This window comes from Protobothrops mucrosquamatus, unplaced genomic scaffold, assembly GCF_001527695.2.
Source record: "Protobothrops mucrosquamatus isolate PMUCROS unplaced genomic scaffold, P.Mucros_1.0 scaffold1565, whole genome shotgun sequence".
In the NCBI taxonomy this organism is placed as follows: Eukaryota; Metazoa; Chordata; class Lepidosauria; order Squamata; family Viperidae; genus Protobothrops; species Protobothrops mucrosquamatus.
The window spans coordinates 123,132-143,189 of NW_015387732.1; the positions used below are offsets into that span (position 1 = coordinate 123,132).

At 36.4% G+C, this 20,058-nt stretch overlaps 1 protein-coding gene across 1 annotated transcript in view; it reads right to left on the minus strand.

Moving 5' to 3' along the window:
- The window catches only part of CNTLN (centlein), a gene marked incomplete at its 5' end in the record, with an annotated part of 158,722 nt that overhangs the window by 29,866 nt on the left and 108,798 nt on the right, over positions 1-20,058 (minus strand). The window contains one exon of the mRNA XM_015822430.1: positions 11,565-11,756. Within this exon, the coding sequence (XP_015677916.1) occupies positions 11,565-11,756 (192 nt within the window). The remainder of the gene's footprint in view (positions 1-11,564; positions 11,757-20,058) is intronic.

Genomic DNA, 20,058 nt, shown 5'->3' on the forward strand with positions numbered 1-20,058 from the left:
AGTTACTATTCATACTTGGTTCTACTTACTTTAATGTAATTATTTTCTTAATTACACATTTGTAAGACTGCATTCAAAAGGTTAAAGTTTTCTCTATTAGAGTTAGTTTCAGGATTTTGTAATACATAAACACGAACCTTAAATTGCTCTAAACTGTAATTTAACACAGTTATTTAATGAGTATGATTAATAAGCTACAGTTTGCTGGATTCATTACTCCATTTCATAAACTATGGTATATAAATTTCACTGGCCGGATTCACATATAATGCCAAGCCCAACATTTAAGAAAGTGGCTTGATATGGCATGCAGTCCTAGTTATGATTTAATGATTTGATCTGGTTGTCTGCTGTTTCTTATCATTCCACCTCCATACATGATCATTTGTAGTGCTTTGAGCTCTGTTTATTTCTAAAGATACACTTCTAAAGCTTCTACTAGGATCCTCACAAATGTTGAAAATTAAACGGCATGCTGATAAGGCTGTTGTCCTAAAAAAAAGATCCATTTTTTGTAGATGCTATTCAGGAAAAATCGCATGGCACCAAGTTTCTCAATGGATTATGTGTACTTCAGAAGATATGACAAGAGAGGGGAGAATAATCACAACAATATTCTTAGTAATTTCAAATAATACGCATTATTAGTTAGCAATAACTAAACAGGTGATGTGAAATTGCATAAATTAAGAGTCCTTCATTGGACTTCTAAATAAAAGGCACTGTCTAGCTATTCTTATACGCATTACACATGCACACAGTTTTCAATGCACTGAAAAAAATGAGTTTACTATAAGAATAGGCCAGTCTTAATCATTTTTGGTTTTAGGGAAGATATACATTAGATCAAAAATGAGTGAAACATCACAATCTGGGGAGTCCTTAATGCTCTTTTAGCTTGGTGATTTACAGATGTTTCCTGGCCTGCCTAGGTAATATCATTAGGGCTAGTGACTGTGGTGTTTGCTCTTTGTTTATATACAGTAGCTTGCCTGGCTAGTGTTGATGGGGGTGTGTTTCTCATTGGTATGATTATGGTACTACCTAATCATTTTCTGCTTGATTCTTTACCTGGTGTTAATCCCTGTTTATCTGGCTGTTGGCTTCTGAAGATGTGTATGGTCTTTTTGTTTCCTTTTTAGTTTGTCTCTTGAATGGTGTGTAAATGTGGTTTCTCTATGTATCCTTTGGTAGCTGATATTTATCTCTGAGTGAGAAGCTTCCTGGAATTCCCTAGAGGTTTTGGATTCAGCTTGATCTAGGATGTTCACAGTTTCCTAGCTGAAATTATGATTGAGCCTGCCATGTATGGCGAGTTTAAGGAGTTTTCATTCTGTATTCTGATTGCTTGTTGGTGTTCATGGATGCACTCTGCTAGTCTTCTTTCTGTCTGTCTTATCACAGCGGCTATTACAGTCCCTGCACTGTATATTGTAGATGACTCCTGTTTTTTTCTTCTTGGGTCTTTTGGTTTATTCAAGGTATTTTATAGGGCTTTAGTTGGGTTTTTGTGCTACAGTGATGCCTGGTGGTTGTAATAGTGTGTTGGTAGTTTGTAAGATCAAAATCTAAAATATATTAAGAATATTTCCTATTAATAGGCTTAATAGCTTTTTATTCCCATAAACATTAGTTGGGATGTTGTAGGTAAGAATAGTTTTTCTATGGAATACAGATTTTAATGTGAAGTTTCATGTGTAAATATACTGTTTCTAAAATACTACATATGTTTCTCTGCAATGCTATACAGTCTTCATTAGAGCTTCAAGATAAAATGTTAACTCACTAATGTTAACTAATTAAATGGTATAATTCTGAATATAATATGCAGCATGTTGAAATTTTTATATTTTCTTTAACATACTTATCCCCTTTTAAAAATATACATCTAATGCTGACATACCACATACAAATTGGGTCACAAAGACCACAAATGCTTGATAAAGTGCAGGAAGAATTTTAATCTGTATGTATTTTCTTTCTTTTGTTTTTAAAAATCTAGTGCATATGTTCAAAGGTTTATGACCACATTCATAATGTAAGGTATGAAAAGTAAAATATACCTTATATTTCTGAGATACAAATGAGCCATAATTCTTGTGTTGTACTTCAAAAGGAACTTTCTTTGAAAAAGACATAGGATTTTTTTCCCCCGAACAGAGGAAATGTAACTATTCATTACAGAACAGAATGAAATGTTTTCATTTGGTCAAAGCAATGCCTATGATGTCAGGATTATATCAATAATTACATCATCCAATCTATAAATACATGCAATTTAATAGGAAATTAGTTAAAATGACAAATGATGGTATAATAATCACTGAAGTTTCTAGGTTTGCTTTTGCTGCTGAGTTTTATTAATAGGGAAATGCCATCATCCCATTAAAGGACCTTACATACTTTATGTAAATATGGACACTTATTTAAAGTGTGCTTCTGCAATAGGTTACCCTGCAGTACTTATACAGTGCTTAAGTTTTTATGTTCAATTTAAAAAAATCACCAGTTCCTATGGAAAATAACATGGCTATGAATGGGAAGAGAAATGAAGGAAATGTCTTCCAGCGATAACTGGGTAAAGGAAACAGGAAACCTGTTTTCAAAAATGACTTCTAGTGTAGCTAAAATGTGATAGAAAAAAATCTATTAATATGGAACACAATTTTGGATTATTTATGCTTGTACAAGTTTAAAAGAGTTCCCCAGGCAATTTAATGTCTTACTTAAGTTCTTTATGCTATTAATCAACGTATAGTTTTAGGGTTGCGGTATAGATTTAGTTCTTTTACCAAAGTGCTTAGACAAAATTTGAGTGAACATACTCACAGACATATTACAAAAAAGTTTTGCATCTGTTGATCTCTGAATAACCCAAATCTGATAATTAAAACAAATTAAAAACAAAAGCATCATAATTTTGTACTTCCTTTGCTATAGTTATGTAGGACTCCACTAGAAGTGAGCTACTGTAGATGAAGAAAAGACCAAGGCCTAGTTAACAATTCTTAACTACTGCCCTAACTGACTTCCTCACTCATCAAGCCTGGATCCTTTAATTTTGATAGATCACTATCAGGCCAATCTATTTGAACCAAGGAGTCCTGAAGAAAATATTTCAGTGTGGAGTTTCATTACCAATGCTGTCAAGAATGTGATACAAACAAGCAAAGGCTACATAGAATAGAATAGAATAGAATAGAATAGAATAGAATAGAATAGAATAGAATAGAATAGAATAGAGCTGGAAGGGACCTTGGAGGTCTTCTAGTCCAGCCCCCTGCTCAAGCAGGAGAACCTATACCATCTCAGACAAGTGACTGTCTAGCCTCTTTTTAAAAATTTCCAGTGATGGAGTGCCCACGATTTCTGGGGGCAAGCTATTCCACTGGTTAATTGTCCTCACTATCAGGAAGTTTCGCCTTAATTCCAGGTTGCTTCTCTCTTTGATCAGTTTCCAACCATTGTTTCTTGTCCTGCCCTCTCCTGCTTTGGTGAATAACGTGACCCCCCTCTTCTTTGTGGCAGTCCCTCAAATACTGGAATACTGCTATCATGTCTCCCCTATTTCTTCTTTTCTGTAGACTAGCCAAACCCAAGTCCTGCAGCCGTTCTTCATATGTTTTAGTCTCCAGGCCTCTGATCATCTTAGTTGCTCTTCTCTGAATTTTTTCCAAACTCTCAACATCTTTTTTGTGATATGGTGACCAAAATTGGCTGCAGTATTCCAGGTGTGGTCTTACTAGGGTTTTATAAAGCGGTACTAATACCTCGTGTGATCTTGATTCTATGCCTCTGTTTATACAACCCAGGATTGTATTAGCTTTTCTGGCTGCTGCTGCACACTGCTGGTTCATGGTTAAGTGATTGTCCACTAAGACTCCAAGGTCCCTTTCACAGTTACTGTTTTTAAGCCAGGCCTTGCCCAATCTGTACTTGTACCTTTGATTTTTCCTACCTAAATGTAAAACTTTGCTTTTCTCCACATTGAAACTCATTTTGTTGGATAGGGCCCATTGTTCAAGTTTGTCAAGATCTTTTTGGATCCTGAGTTTGTCTTCTGGGGTGTTGGCTACTGCTGCCAGTTTGATGTCATCTGCAAATTTGATGAGTTCCCCTTCAATTCCCTCATTTAAGTCATTGATGAAGATATTGAAGAGTACTGGGTCTAAGACGGAACCTTGTGATACCCCACTGTTTACTTCTCTCCATATGGATGTAGTTCTGTTGAGGACTATTCATTGGGTACGGTTTGCCAGCCAGCTAGCTACAGATCTATCTGGTGATGATGTTATCTATTCCACCTTTTTCTAGCTTACCAAGGAGTAGGTTGTGGTCTACTTTATCAAATGCCTTACTGAAGTCTAAGTATACTATGTCCACAGTATTTCGCTGGTCTACTAGTTTAATCACTTTGTCAAAGAATGAAATAAGATTGGTTTGGCATGATCTGTTTTTAATGAACCCATGCTAGCTACTAGTTATAACTTTGTTTGCTTCTAGTTGTTCGCAGATCTGTTTTTTGATTATCTTTTCTAGGATCTTCCCAGGTATTGATGTTAAACTGATTGGTCCATAGTTTCCTGGGTCCGTTTTTTTTCTTCTTTTCTTGAAGATGGGAACCACATCAGCCCTTTGCCAATCCTCAGGTACTTCCCCGGTGCTCCAGGATTTTTGAAAGATGTGGTGCAATGGTTCTGAGATAACATTTGCCAGCTCCTTCAGAACTCTGGGATGTAATCTGACAGGCCTCAGTGATTTATATTTGTCAAGGTCGGATAGGTGTTCTCTTACCATTTTCTTGCTTATTTTAATTTTTGTTTCTAATTTGTCTTTTGCAGTGGTTTTTTTTTTTTGCGTGTTGGGCTATAGTTTCTTTTTGTGTGAAGACTAATGCAAAGTATGACTTAAGCAGCTCTGCTTTCTCCCTGTTGCCTGTTATTTCCTTGCCACCTTCTCTCTTTAGTGGACCTACAGTTCCCTTGACTTTTTTATTGTTGTTAATATATTGGAAGAAACTTTTTTTACTATCCATTTCTGTTGCAAGTCTTTGTTTGTTCTGAGCCTTTGCTTTTCTGACTTCATCTTTGCATGTTCTGACTGTCTGCTGATAATCGGCCTTAGTTATGTGCCCCTCTTTCCATTTTTTGTATTTGTCCTTTTTGTCATTCAGTTTGTCAGAGAGATCTTTGTGCAGCCATGCTGGTTTCTTCTTGAATTTCTTGTTTTTCTTTTTCAGTGGTAATGTGCTGATATAGGCTTTTATGATCACATTTTTCAGATTTTCCCACACTTCTTGGATTGTTTTCCCCTTTAGGATTTTCATCCATGGGATCTTTCCTAGGTTCTCTCTGTGTTTGTTAAAGTCAGTTCTTTTGGAGTTCAAGACACTGGTTGGATTGTTTTCTGTTGCTAGTGTTTGCGTTATATTAAATTCCAGTATGATGTGGTTACTTTCGCCCAAGGTACCAGCAACTTCAACTCCCTCTATCATTTCTTCTCTATTAGTTAGAATTAAGTCCAGTATGGCTTTACATCTAGTTCCCTCCTCCACCTTTTGGATGACAAAATTGTCGGTTAGGAATCTCTTTGATCTCCCGCTTGCTGCAGAGTTTGTCTACCAGTTGATATCTAGATAGTTGAAGTCTCCCACTACTACTGTGGTATGCTTCCTACACACATTTGTTAGCTGGTTGGCAAAGAGTTCATCTATTTCTTCTGATTGGTTGGCTGGCCTGTAATATACACTTATGGTAATGTCACTTTTTTTCTCTTTTATATTGACCCATATACAATCCGGAGAGATTTTATCTTGGATCTTGTGCATTTCTGTAGATATGTAGTATTCTCTTACATATAGTGAAACTCCTCCTCCTGTTTTTGTAGACCTGTTTCTTTTGAACAATTTGTATCCATCCACCAGCCCATTCCATTCATGGGTTTCATCCCACCAGGTTTCTGTAATGCCAATTATGTCATACCCTCCTTCATATACTATTGCTTCTAGTTCGCCCTGTTTGTTCCCCAAGCTTTGATCATTTGTATATAAGCATTTAAGACCTTTATGCCTGTTCGTGGGCATGTTTCCTGCATCTCCTGATTGTTGTTTGTCTTTTTTCTCATCTCTGCCTACCTCATTGTTTGATTTGTTTTCTTGGGATTTATGATTGGTTTTGGGTCCTAGAGAGTCTAAAGATTGGTCACCCTCCCTCCTCAATTTTAGTTTAAAGCCCTCCTGATGAGTTGGGCCAGTCTTTTTCCGAGTACATTTTCCCCTGTTTTCGTGAGGTGCAGCCCATCCCTTGCTAGGAGTCCTTCACTTAGAAAATGCAGTCCCTGATCCAGGAAACCAGTTTTCTTGGTGACACCAACTCTTTAGTCAGTGGTTTATTTCTAGAATTTTTCCCCCCTCAATGGGTGTTGACCTTTCATTGAGAACACTACTTGTGCTTCTAGCTTAACTTTATTGCCTACTTATTTGTAATCTCTCACTATTGTACTCAGGTTCTTTGTCATGTCATTCATCCCAATTGGAGGAGGAGGAAAGGATAGTAATCAGTAGGCCTAATTATTTTGGTTAGGTTCTCAGCCACATCTTTGATTTTTGCTCCAGGGAGACAACATACCTTCCTGGATTGTATGTCTGGTCTGCAGACAGAAGATAGCGTTCCTTTGAGGATAGAATCTCCTATTACCAACACTTGCCTTCCTTTTTGGGGGGCTGCAGTCTGGGGTGCTTTTCTGTTTATCTCTGGTGTGTTTGTTGATGTGACTTTTTTAGGGATATTTGAAGTGACTTTTTTAGAAATATTTGAAGTTGTTTCTTTGCTAGGCATCTGCATGTTTTCTTTGAGGGGGAGGTTATGGGTCTGAATGTTTCCATCTAAGGTGAGAAATTGATTGCTCAGTTTTAGTGGGGCTGGTTTTGGTTGAGTTGGATTGGGAAGAAGGGGTTTGTTAGTTGTATGCTGCTTCTTTCTTTGAGTATTGTGTTTCCTTCTATGTGTGATATACCTCTACTTGTCTTCCTCCAAGGGTTTATCAGTAGGGTCAAATCCTCTAGGAGTTATTTGTTCATTAATTGGTTCGATTTGGGTATCACTTTCTTTCGTAGATTGGGGCTTGGATAGAGTTGCCTCTAAGTTCCTTACTTTTTCCTCCAGTAGTTTACATAGTTTACATCTAATGCATGTAAAGTTTGGGTGTTCTTTGGGCATAAGCACATACATGGAACATGTATTGCATACCACAATACTATCAGTCACCTGTTCCATGAGTTTGTTGTTTGAAAATCCCTCTTTTTGTTTTTTGCCATCTGCAGGCCCTGGTCTACTACTATCCATAGCACTTGGTCTGTTGCTGTCTGTAGGCCCTGGTCTGCCACCATCTGCAGCACCTGGTCTGCTGCTGTCTGTAGGCCCTGGTCTACCGTCTGCAGCTCCTGGTCTACTGCCGCCTGCAGCACCTGGTCTGCTACTGTCTGTAGACCCTGGTCTACTGCCATCCATAGCACTTGGTCTGCTGCTGTCTGTAGGCCCTGGTCTACTGTGCTGCAGCGTTCCACCACCGCCACCAACAGCTCCACAGCCATGTGGGTCCCATTTGCTGGTCGGTCGTGCCAGTGTTCTGCTTTCTTCAGCAAACAGGGCTGCCTGGATGGTTTACAGTAAGCTCTCCTCTTCTCTCCCTGACTGGCTCTCCTTCCTTTTCCACTATCTCACTGGCTCTCCTGTTTCTCCTCTCTGCTGATTGTTGTGCTGCCCTTAGCTTTTTCTCTTCTTCAGTCTTTTTTAATTTTCTTTTATTTTTCTCATTTTATCTTTCCCTCTTTCCCTTTTCTCCTACTGTTTTGTCTTAGTCTAAGATAATTTAGTTTAATAGCAACTTCTCTTCCCATGATGTAACCAAGCTTCCTCTGTGGTCGCCATCTTAGAATGAAAAAGGTAAAGGTTTGTTGATAGAGATTGGCAGTTTGATTGCACACACTTTCTGTAAACATAACAGCTGAGAATCAGGCCTAGTTCATAAGAAAGTGGGATGATAACAAAAGCTCACTCTTAAATATTGCACAATCTTCAGTCTTGCCTTTTTCAATATTCTTTTGTCAGCAATTTTGGAAAGCTGATACAAGAAAATTCCCCTTTGTAAAACATTGCTCCTGTGAAACAAGAGTGGTGGGCTCCGTGTCATGCGTTCTTTTATACTTCTGTTTTAGAGAGACATATATAAGAACAAGATTATCTCCAAACTTTCTGAAAATTCTGATCAATTTATGACAGATATTACTTGAGGATTGTGATCCCTATATTAAGTTGACAAATGGCAAACTTTTGTTGGCTGTTGACCAGATAAGGCAATACTGTACAGAACTGCAATAGATGCTCTCTCTAGATTATTTTAATATTGCAATACTAGAATGTTTAGTATTTTAATGATTGTTTTCAGAACTTAATTACTAAATGTTTGCTTTTTCATTTTTTTCCTCAGTATTTCCAAGATTGAGATGAGCAGTATCTAAATTTGTTCAAACAAACAAAATCTTAATAGCAATAGCACTTAGACTTATATACCGCTTCACAGTGCTTTACAGCCTTCTCTAAGCAGTCAGCATATTGCCCCCAACAATCTGGGTCCTCATTTTACCAACCTCAGAAGGATGGAAGGCTGAGTCAACCCTGAGCTGGTGAGAATCGAATTCCAAATTGCTGGCAGCCGGTAATCAGCGGAATTAGCCATATGGTAACATGTGCATACGTACTATATTCTCATGCTACTGGCTCAATGGTTTTATAATTTAATTAACACAATTTATGTGTTAACAAATGAATAGTTTAGTGTATTAAAATTTAACATAATTTTGTAATAGTTCATTAGTGAGACTAGTTTTATAGACTTATTTTTTTTCTTGTTAATAATGTAATGTCTTCATTCCTTTACTTTTTATCACTCATTTATTAATAAGTTTTTTTCTCTCCTGTTACTGAGTTTTAAGATTTTTTAATTTATATCATTCGATTGATCCCCTGCCTTCCTATACTGACAAATATCCAAAGCAAATACCAAAATTTAAAAAGCCAAAAAAGAATATAAACATTTTTTTAAAAAACACAGATCAAAATTAACAATAAAATAGATGTTAAAATCAATCAGTAATTAAAAGCTTGGCAAAAGAGAGGAAACCTGACAGAGTAGAAGTCAAGAGCAACTCCCAAGCATTTCACATCCTGGGAGAAGTGCTATAAAAGACCTACCTGCCAGAAAGATGAGTTTCTGACAGCAGAGGGATCTTTAAAAGGACCTTTTCTGATGATTTTAGCATCTGAAACTATTTGTAGAAGGATTGTTTGCTTCAACAGTCAGACCCTAAGTCAATACCAACATATTCATTAGGCCCTGTAAACAACTGGAAACCAAATCCAGAACACAAATAAAAGCAAATATACGTATCCCAGGATAATGTTGCAAGATCCAATCTGGGTCAGTCACTGGGACCAGAGATTTTAATCTTCTGAACTTTTGGTCTCGTGTTGGAGCCTATCTCAGGGAACTTCTCTCTAACCCAAAGCACAAATTCTGGTAGAGAGAAGTTCTCTGAGGATGGGCTCCAGCACGAGTCTGAAAGCTCGGAAGACCAACCCAGATTGGATCCTGCAAATCCAAATCTTTCAGCCTATGTATCATATGCCCCCTTCCATCCTTACTAGTTAGCAGCCTAGATAATTTGTGTCAACTAAAATGTTACAGAAAACATTCAAGTGCAGCTGATGTAGAAAGTGTTGTACTAATCAGGGCAGAAAGTAACCACAATGTGGATAGGTGTTGCCTCATCTGAACAGCACGGAAAAAGTGGCATCTGGCATGTGCCAAGGCACTCCTTAACAGTCATGATTGTTATCAGTTCTAAAACACAATGAAATCTAGTGTCTTACATGAACATGCTTTGTTTGTTCCTTTTGATGTTATCAGCTTTTTCCAGTGAGATTAACCAACACATTGGATGTATGTCAAGGCCTCCAATGAATCCAAGGTCTTAGCAGTATTGTAGTACGATAGAATAAAAACAAAAAAAAAATGTACTTCCACCTTTCTCCCAGGAACACTTTTGATTGATTAAATATTCCATTTAAAACTGACCTAGAATAGCTAAAATTTTAACAATAACTCCGGGCACGTTCCCTAGCTTGACCTTGGCACATCTATTGTTTACTTTTTCTGATACTAGTGTTCTGTTATAGGAGGAGACAGGCTGGTGAAGCTTCGGTACTGTACTTAGATGATATTTCTAGGACCAAATAATACACTCTCAAAGGATGCACTTCTTTCAATTCTTATAACCCTTCTGGGGCACTGCCCTATGGACCACAGGATTGCAATTTAAGTAAATAAAACTACAACGATTTTTACAAGCATTGATTTGATCTGAGAGATTCCTTGAAATTCTAGATATAATTTTGCACACATCTGTTCCAGGAATGATAGTTTCTTGGGAGTGATGTTGGCAAAACAGACGTGGAGAAAATAAAATATAGGGCATCTGTGACAATACTGAATTTATCTGAACAGAAATAGCATAATTCCTTCTGTTGGGAATGAACACACACACACAAATCTCCTTGCCACCAACCCAAATGATAATAATCTTTATGCTAATGTTATCCATGCACTTTGTCAGCTCTTCTTCTTGTAGCATAGTACCTTAAATGTGTGTAATACCAGGGTTATTGTAGCTGTGTCTCCTTTATTTAGGGATTTACAAATTAATACTTGTTCTTTTTTAAATGAAATTATGTAACTAACACAAAGTATGCATATAAACGGACTATACTTAGAGGGACGGAACTTTGTGCTTACTAAGTGATTGTTTATTTTTTCACAATCCTTACCAGTGTTTTTTTAAGGATTATATCTGCACACACACACACACACACACACACACACACAGACACAGACACACACTGATCTTTTTCCTTCATTTCCCTGTGTTCTTCTATCAGCTTTTTCCTCCTCAGTGACTATTTTCTTCTTTTATTTCAGTTTCTTCCTCCACATTCTCTTAGCTTTCAGCATCTGCCTTCCTGACAGGAAGTGACCATTTAACTTTTTACTTGCCTTAAAAGAGCACAAGTAAGATGCCATTTCATAGATGTTTTTCTTGAGCAAAAGTTATTTGACAGTAGCCAAAGATAGGAGAAATTTTCTCAGAGCCAGCAATAATGAAAAAGTATATATTTCTTCGTTCAGAGCACATGCAATAAGTAAAGCGTTATTTTTACAAAAAGCAATACCTTTGACTATTTATACTGTAAAAACTAGATTACTGCAACTGATCTTAAAATACGTCCAACAAACAAAGATATTCATAAATTTGAAACTTATGACATTTTTTTCAATATTAACATTTAGCTACTGAATTATAATTGTTAAAAAGAATTTAACAGCCAAGTTATCTCATATCTCAAGATGTGTTTAAATTTTCATCCACTTTTCAGTCACTAAATGTCTGATATTCTCTATTATAAATAAGATGCCTATTTACTAACTATCTCATAGCATAAAATGTTCACCTTCAGTTTACACTGTAGTTGCTTCATTTCCAAATCTACAGTCTTGACAGGAGTAGCTGGTGCCATTCCAGTATGGCCAGATGCTAGAAGAGACAGCCCTTCTCTCCCTTTGGTCGTCTGGATCAGGTGGTCCAATTTTCCTTGCAAATCTGATTTTTCTCGTTGCAATTCAGTCAAGCTGGATGTCAGGGTCTGCTTTCCAGATACAAAAATAATAAGAATAGTTGTATCCAATATTCAATTAGGAACACCATTCCATATTATTATAGTTTAGCTTTACAAAATACAATATTCGTCATATATTGTCATAAATTGCAATAATGTGGGCTGCATTTATTGGTTGCAAAATACAAACTTAAAGCTAAAAAGAAATAGGAGACTGGTTCGTGGTATTTATTTTGCAAGGTAAAAGAAAAGGGGTGTAATAAACAATGGCAACAATACTGCATTATCCTGCCTGTATTAATACTACTAGTGCTATATGTAGAAAAATGTCGAGATATGCAATGTAACCACTTTGTGATTACATTGGATTGGCTATAATGGCTGTCAGAATAAATTTATATACCTATTCTACTGAAAAATTCCAGAGAATATCATGTTTTGTCTTGTATCAGTTTTATAAGACTTGTAAAGGTTAAAGCAAAGCATATGCACTGCACAATGTCTGTTTGGCTTGTTTTTATGCTATTGTTTCTTCCCTTCCTCATCTACATACCACAGCCAGGGAACCACAAATTCCATAACCTTGACCCTGAAAGTGATGCACTTTACTTGTAAAAGCCAAGTTGGAGCAGGACAAGGTAACAGATGTTAGTTGTTTATTCCATCGGGTAGGACTTACCACCTTACACTGCAGCCAAAATGCTTCTCATTTAGCAACATAAATGTTAATTCTAATTAGCAGATGAGGCTTGTTAGATATTTAGTTCAAATGAATAGCATGCACACAAACTCAGGCTTATTGAATTTGATTGACAATGGACAAGAATAGTTTATTTCACAGAAACAGCGTATCAGAATGGATTAGAAAATGAAATGTGTAATATTTGCTTTAATTTTAGAATAGTTACAACAATATTTTACTAGTTTGTACTCAGCAGAAAGCCACCAAGATTTTAATGATACACCGGTGAAAGAGTCCAAGAAGCCGACAATAATATTATTTTAAAGATGCTTATAATGTATAATTTGACATCAACAATTAGACAAAATGATAGCACACTCAGAGGAGTTAAAAAAAATCCTTCTGAAAATTCCCAATTAGATATTGCAAAAGCACAAACTAGGCAGAGAACTATAGGTTCAAGTATACTTAATGGTGAAATAAGGAGATGAAAATCTCCTGAAAAGTAATATTTGCCCAGGGTTTTACTCCATTTATTAGATTTGTTGTTTGACTCTTAGTAGTTTTCATCAATTACAGATAGTTCTTGACTTATGACTAATTATTTAGTAACAAAAGCTACTTATGACCAAGTTTTGAAGTTCCGAGATCAGGGGCTCTCCACAGTCATGTGACCACATTTTGGGCACTTGGCAACTGGCCTATGTTTATGGCTATTTGCAGTAACCCATGGTCATGTGGTTATAATTTATGATGATTTTACCAGAAACTGATGCTTACTTCTGGTCTACCAAAAACTGACCAATAGTGAACACTGGGTTTGCTTAACAACCAATGCAAAAAGGTCATAAAATCAATTGTAGTTATAAGCACTGTCATGACTTACAACCACAGTTGCCAGGCTCAATTATGATCATAACTCAAGGACTACCTGCACTTCATCATTCTTGTGATTTTAAAAAATTACACACTGATTTTATTGGACTAGTTTATCACAGGTCAGGTGGTACACATGCATTCAACTTCTTAACAAAGACATTCTGAATTCAAGCAGAATAACGTACTAAACCAAGCATTTATATTAAAAGCTGAACAACTAATATGTTTTATTCAAAGTGGAAAATGTTACAATGTTGGACTATTTGCATAACATGTGATCAGTCCAAAGTATAGACTATATACTTATTTCTATCCATTAATACTTTATGTAGCATCATATGTATTGATTTGCATGAGAAGACTTATTCAGTGGTCGCTTTAAACTATTTATAGGGGGAAAAACAATTTTATAAACATGATTCTATGTAACTTTAACATTTACAATAAAATTATATTTAGATAATACATGACATTTGAGAATCAGTTAGATGTAATGATTAAGGCATTAGTTCTAGAAACTGGGAGACCATGGATTCTAGTCCAATCTTGGCCATGAAATCAGCTGGGTGACTCTGGGCAACTCACCTAGGCAGTTTTCTCAGCCTTAGGAAGGAGGTAAGGGCAAACCACGTCTGAAAATCCTTGCCAAGAAAACTGCAGGGACTTCTCCTGGCAGTCTCTGAAAATCAGACATGATTGAATGAAAGAAAAACATGAAATTTAACTTTGCTAGTGGGTCTACTGCATATAAAATTCCAATGATGATTCACATGGACTCATGAATTCATATGATTCATATTTATTCATATGGATCCACTCATAATTCATACAGGTGCATGCACATTCAGCGCATACATCTTCAGTGAAGACCTAGGTCAATTGAAACCAATGGAAACATAACAAATTCACGATTTTCTTACATTGTTATGTAAACATGCCTACTAGCTAAAAAGACATGAAAGAAAATTCTGCAACCTGCCATTTTCATAGGATTCTTTTTAAGGCCAAAGGTGCTATTTGATTAAACATTTCCAGTGAAGTTTGGAATAAAAATATTTGGACAGCAGCACAATCTACTTAAAAGGTATATATTAGAACTAACATTATCTTTACTGGAAATAACGTTTGGTAAAATAATTTATTTGGATTAAATAGTGAGACTATTAAAGATAATGGCATTTGGTAGTAGGGCTATTGAACAGGCATTGCTGTATAAAGTATTTTGGTTTTAAACATATTCTTATTCAATAAAAGGTTTTGCCCTGATTTAAATTCTAATACTTTAATTATGGTTCTTCTATTGCTTCTGGACATGCAAAGAGCATAAACAGGTAATTATAATCTTCTGAGAATCAGTATTAAAATATATCAACAGAAAAGGAATTGGCATTTTCTACACCTACAGCTGCTGTTCTATCTTGCTGCTAGTCATCTAGAGAGGTTTTGGAATAATGCATGCTGTTTACACTAAATTCAGTCAGCCTGCTCATACATCTGCTAGCTCTTCTATTATCTACTGAATTCATCAAGAATTGTATATTGACTAAACAGAACTCCTACTATGTTTCCACAATATTGTTGAATTACAATATCTGTCACAGTCTGTTAACTTTTTTCCAAAGATATATATGACTGTGAAACATATATTTTATTTTTGGTTTAAGTTTGAGTATACTTTTTTGGGGGGAAAAGTATTCATTTACAGATTAGGATTTAATTAGAATAAAATGTATTTGATATATGGAGTTTCTTGTATTATATCTCTGAGTAAACCAAACATCTAGGCTTGCGGAGTTGAAAGGGATTGGTCTCTATCATCTGTTTTGTAGAAAATGTCCATAATTATGCTTAAACTTAGACATTGTTTGAACTTGCCCTATATTTCTATTATAGAGATAAGAAAAATGGATTCATGTTGTGTCGGATTGAATAAACGATCCCACAACTTCAGAGATTTTTGGTAAGTGAAGCTAACATTTGTTTTCATAGTACTTCCAGAGAGGTGACATTTCTGGTTCATGTAAGACCATTAAATAATTTTGTTGGCTAAAATCTATAATTGTAAAATAATACATTATTATTTGTGATACAATTATAATAATTATTATGGTTTGTTGCATAGTCAGCCAGTTTAGATTAGATTAGTCATTTTTATCCACCTAGTGAGTTTTTTTCAAGGATCTGAGATAGGCATGTGTTGTTGTGTGTTGGTGTTTAAGGTATCATTACAGGATGTAAACTACTCCTAGTAAAGCTGCCATTTTGCAATTGACTGAAGGTGATTTTGTTAACATGCATTGTTTTTCATTGCACAATAAGCCAGATCTTCAGATTGGATCTGGCATTTTTAACCACCAATCAAATCTTTCCCAAGAACCTGGGACAGGCAGATGTTGATGTTTAATGGTGTTAGAGGTATTATCATAGGATGTAAGCTGTTCCAAATAAAGTTGCCCTTTGCAATTGACTGATGGTGAATTTGTCAATGCCAATTGTGTTCAAGTAGTGCTCCAGTTGTTTTGGGATTGTACCTGAGGTGCCTATTATTGTTGCTATTACCTTTGCTTTCTTTTGCCACATTCAGTTTATTTCTATTTGCAGGTCTTTCTATTTTGTTATCTCCTCCAGTTCTTCCTTTTCTATTCTGCTGCCTCCAGGCACTGCCACGTTCACTATCCAGACTTTTTAAAATCTTTTTTATCAACAATCGTTAAGTCTGGGGTATTATGTGCCTGTGGGTTTGAATTCCAGAGCACTTTAGCATCTTCATTATTTATGATTTTCTCTATTTTATGGTCCCACCAGTTCTTGCAAATCTTCCAAAGCACCATTGTTGTTACTTTGTCATGCCATTATTTGTAGACAGACTGTGCAATCCTCTTGCAGCACCTAACAAGGTGGTCCACTGTTTCAGCTTCTTTGCAGAGGCAGCACTTGCTTCTGTTGCTGTCTTAATTCTAGCTTTGTATATGAATTTGTTCTTAAGCTTTGGTCTTATGCAGCCAGAATTAGCCCCCCTCTCTCTTTTTTCAGCCTTCCTGCTCTTAGTCATTGCCAGATCTTGTTATTATCTGTTTTCCCTGTTATTGTTTTAATGTATTGGTCATGCAATACTTGGTCTTCCCATATCTTTTTTCTGTTCTCCATTTGGTCTTTCTTGTAGGCCAGTTTGGTCTCTCCAATACGCAGTAAGCCTTCCTGTTATACAAACTTCAGTGCATCTTCTTTACTGTCCTTCCATGTCCTTTTTTCTTCTTCGACCATCTGATGTACTTGCAACAGTCCATGCCCACCTATTTTCCTTGCTAAGTGAAGTCTGTCAAGATTGCTGAAAGGATAAAGGGCATGATTTATTGTCATTATTTTTCTGATTTTCCTATCCAGGGTTTTTAGTTCTGCTTGAGTCTAGTTGTATATCCAATGGCTGGAATTGCCCAGGTGTTAATTGCTTTTATGGTATTTTCTCCACTGAGTTTGTATGGTAAGATCATCTTTACTCTCTTGATTTNTAGTAGTTAAAGCACCAGGCTAGAAAGTAATAGTTTATGAGTTCTAATCCTGCCTTAACCATGAAAGCCAGCATGATGACCTTGGGCAAGTCACTCTCTCTCAGCCCAACTCACCTCATAAGACCCAACGGCCCTTCCACTGTTTTAACTAACAAGATATTAAATTCAATAAGTGGTGGAAACTAAAATTGAGTGTGGAAGTGAAAAAGTAAAGGGCATGATAGCTACCGTGTTTCCTCGAAAATAAGATCGGGTCTTATATTTATTTTTGGTCCAAAAGACCCATTAGGGCTTATTTTGGGGGGATGTCTTATTTTTCCAGGAGGCGGCAAGCGCACATGGGACGAAGATATCTGGCAGCAGCCATAGCCCACCGGCCCCTTGGCCAGTGCACTCTGGGGCTGCGAAGCCCGCACAGCGCAGGTGAGTGGGAGCACTGCTACCACCAGGCCAGCCCCTGCCGGATGTGCTGCGTGGCCAGCTACCCACTTCGTCCCACTACCTGGTTGCTCACAGCCATAACAGCTTACAGGGCTTCCCAGGGCAGACACTCAGGAGGCGGCGGCAATGCCGGCGGAATGCGCCCTTCAGGAGTGGAGAGTGGTACGGACAGGCGGGGGCAGCAGAAGGATCACTTGGTGTGTGCCTCCCCTGCCCTACATGTCTTTAGGGCTTTTCAAGCTCTAGAACAGGGGTGTCAAACTCACAATGTCACGTATCTTGACTTTTTTCCCTTTGCCAGCAATGGGGTGGGCGCAGTTTTGCCATGATGTATCCAGCCTGCAGGCCGTCAGTTTGACACCTCTCCTCTAGAAAATATTTGATCTATGAAATTAATGAGACTTCTAGCAAGAATACCAAAATAATGTCAATTCAATAATTTGGGGCATTTAAAAACTATTACATGAGGGAAGGAAAAACATCCTTATGTTGTACCTAGCTTGAAAAAGTTGCTGATCCTTATTCTGTCACGAGTCCCATGGCTATTAAATTCTTCCTACCTAGAAACAAACCAGCAGTGCTTACAAAGAGTAAGCTATGAATAGTCATACAACAGAAACTCAAATGAAGCTACAATATATATTTAAAACAAAAAATTCTAGAATCACTTCTGAAAAGCTATTTCTTACAAGGCAGAACTACTCAAGCAACAGTCTATTCAAAAATCTATTTTAAAAAAAAGATTGTGCGTGAACAAAATTAACACTTGGGGCTTATTTCTCACTAGCAAGAATGACATCTGCCTAGAGCATTGATCAGGCCTAAGGCATGGAAATTAACTTTTACACTAATTTCTTTATTCTCTTGATAGAAGGCAAATTATGATTATTTAGTGGGCAGAAACAACACTGACAGAAGACTGATTCTATTATCAATGTCATATTTGAAAAATAAGATATCACTTGAATAAAGTGAGCACATGCTTTGCATATATAAGATTTCTGGCATCTCAAGGCAAGACTGAGAAAGTTTCTGGCATCTCAAGGCAAGACTGAGAAAAACTCATATCTGAAAAATCCAGAACTATAAAGGAAGTTGAAAAAAACTGTTTAGTTAAAAAAAATGTAACCTGAAACAAAGCCATGGTAAAGCACTTCTCTATTATTACCACGAAATTTATGTGGACATGACCATAAAGCCACCAGCAGTTGAGCTGAAGTCAAAGGAAATCTTACTTTTAGCCACTATTTACCATATCTTAGAATTACAAGTCTCATGAAAAACATACATGATGCTCAGTCAGGGAATTTTACAATCCCTACAACTCATTACAAATTTAACACCAGCCATCCTAAGTATTCATATGCTTCAGATATCAGGCACACAAATATGTTACACTAACATTCAATGGGGGAGAAATGCTACCATCTGTTTTCCATTTNCTCTTGTTTCGTTGAAAAACAATGCCTGTTTTTTTCCTTATATACAATTATTGACTTGTATTATTCAGATCACAGAATAGAGTTAAACAGAGTTAACATACTCTGATCCCATGTGCACTCTATTCAAAATAGAGTGGTAAAATAATACGTTATTTCCCAGAGCATTTCAAGTGACAATCGTACTTCTTTGAATTATCTAAAACTTAATATAAAAACATAAGCACTGGATTAACAAATGTCATTTGGCTGAGCTAGAGCAGGACACAGAAAGAAGACAGTCACGTCCAGTTCTTAGGTTGGATTCTGCTTTTCACAGAGTTTATCTAACAAACATGATCCAAGTGACATTTCACAAATTCCTGGATAAATGTTGCTACACTCTGCCAGCAGACAGACAGGGTATGTCATGCACAGATCAATAACAGCACTGCGTTTCATCAGCCTCAAAATCAAAAAGGCTTCATCTGGCAAAAGCCATAGCCCTTGAGGATCCAACATACAGGATATGTACTGAGTACTCTACTTGGACTGTCTTCCACACAGGCTACCAAGATACAGTAAAACATCTGAAAAGACAGCTATTAAAACAAAAGAGTGCAAACGACTTTCGTATTATAACTATTAGAACAGTAAAATAAAATCCCAAGCTACCTGGTAATTAAAAGATTAACAATATTTGCTAATGGGGGATGATAATGGTTATATGAATATAGTATCCCTAAATATAATTTTGTCCTACAAATAATAGAAGTCCTAATGGACATCAGCCCCATCCAGAACATATTAATAGCCCATCTGATACACTAATTCCTTGGTTATTGCTCCCCTATCTTTTAATTAGCAATAATAAGTAGCTTCTTAAATATGAATATCTATAATGATAATATATGACAGTATGAAAACCTCAAAGTACTTCAATATTTTCTGAGATTACAATATTTATTGGTTACTAACTTGGGTGACTTTAATAAGGGAATAGGAATAAAAATCTAAATGCTATATTCTATTTTAAAGATTTCATGAAAGCATGCCTGGAAAATTTGCTCCTTTAAGAGAACCATTACATTTTCCATTGAAATCTGAATCATAAATTCTATATAATCAGAATTTTAAAGTGATCTTAGTTTTCCAAAATGTGAATACTGATTGGACTTAATAAAACAGTAGGTGAAACAAAAGCAAAAAACAATAGTTTTTTTAAAGTTCCTTGTTTGAAGAAGTAATTAATTAGCATTCTTACTTTTAAAACTGATGTAGAACTTGTTTCAAGAAGGAATTAATTAGCATTCTTATTTTTAAAATTGATGGAGAACTTATTTTTTCTTAATATATGATTCTGAGAGCTTTACATTTTCTGCAGAAGTCTACAATTCATA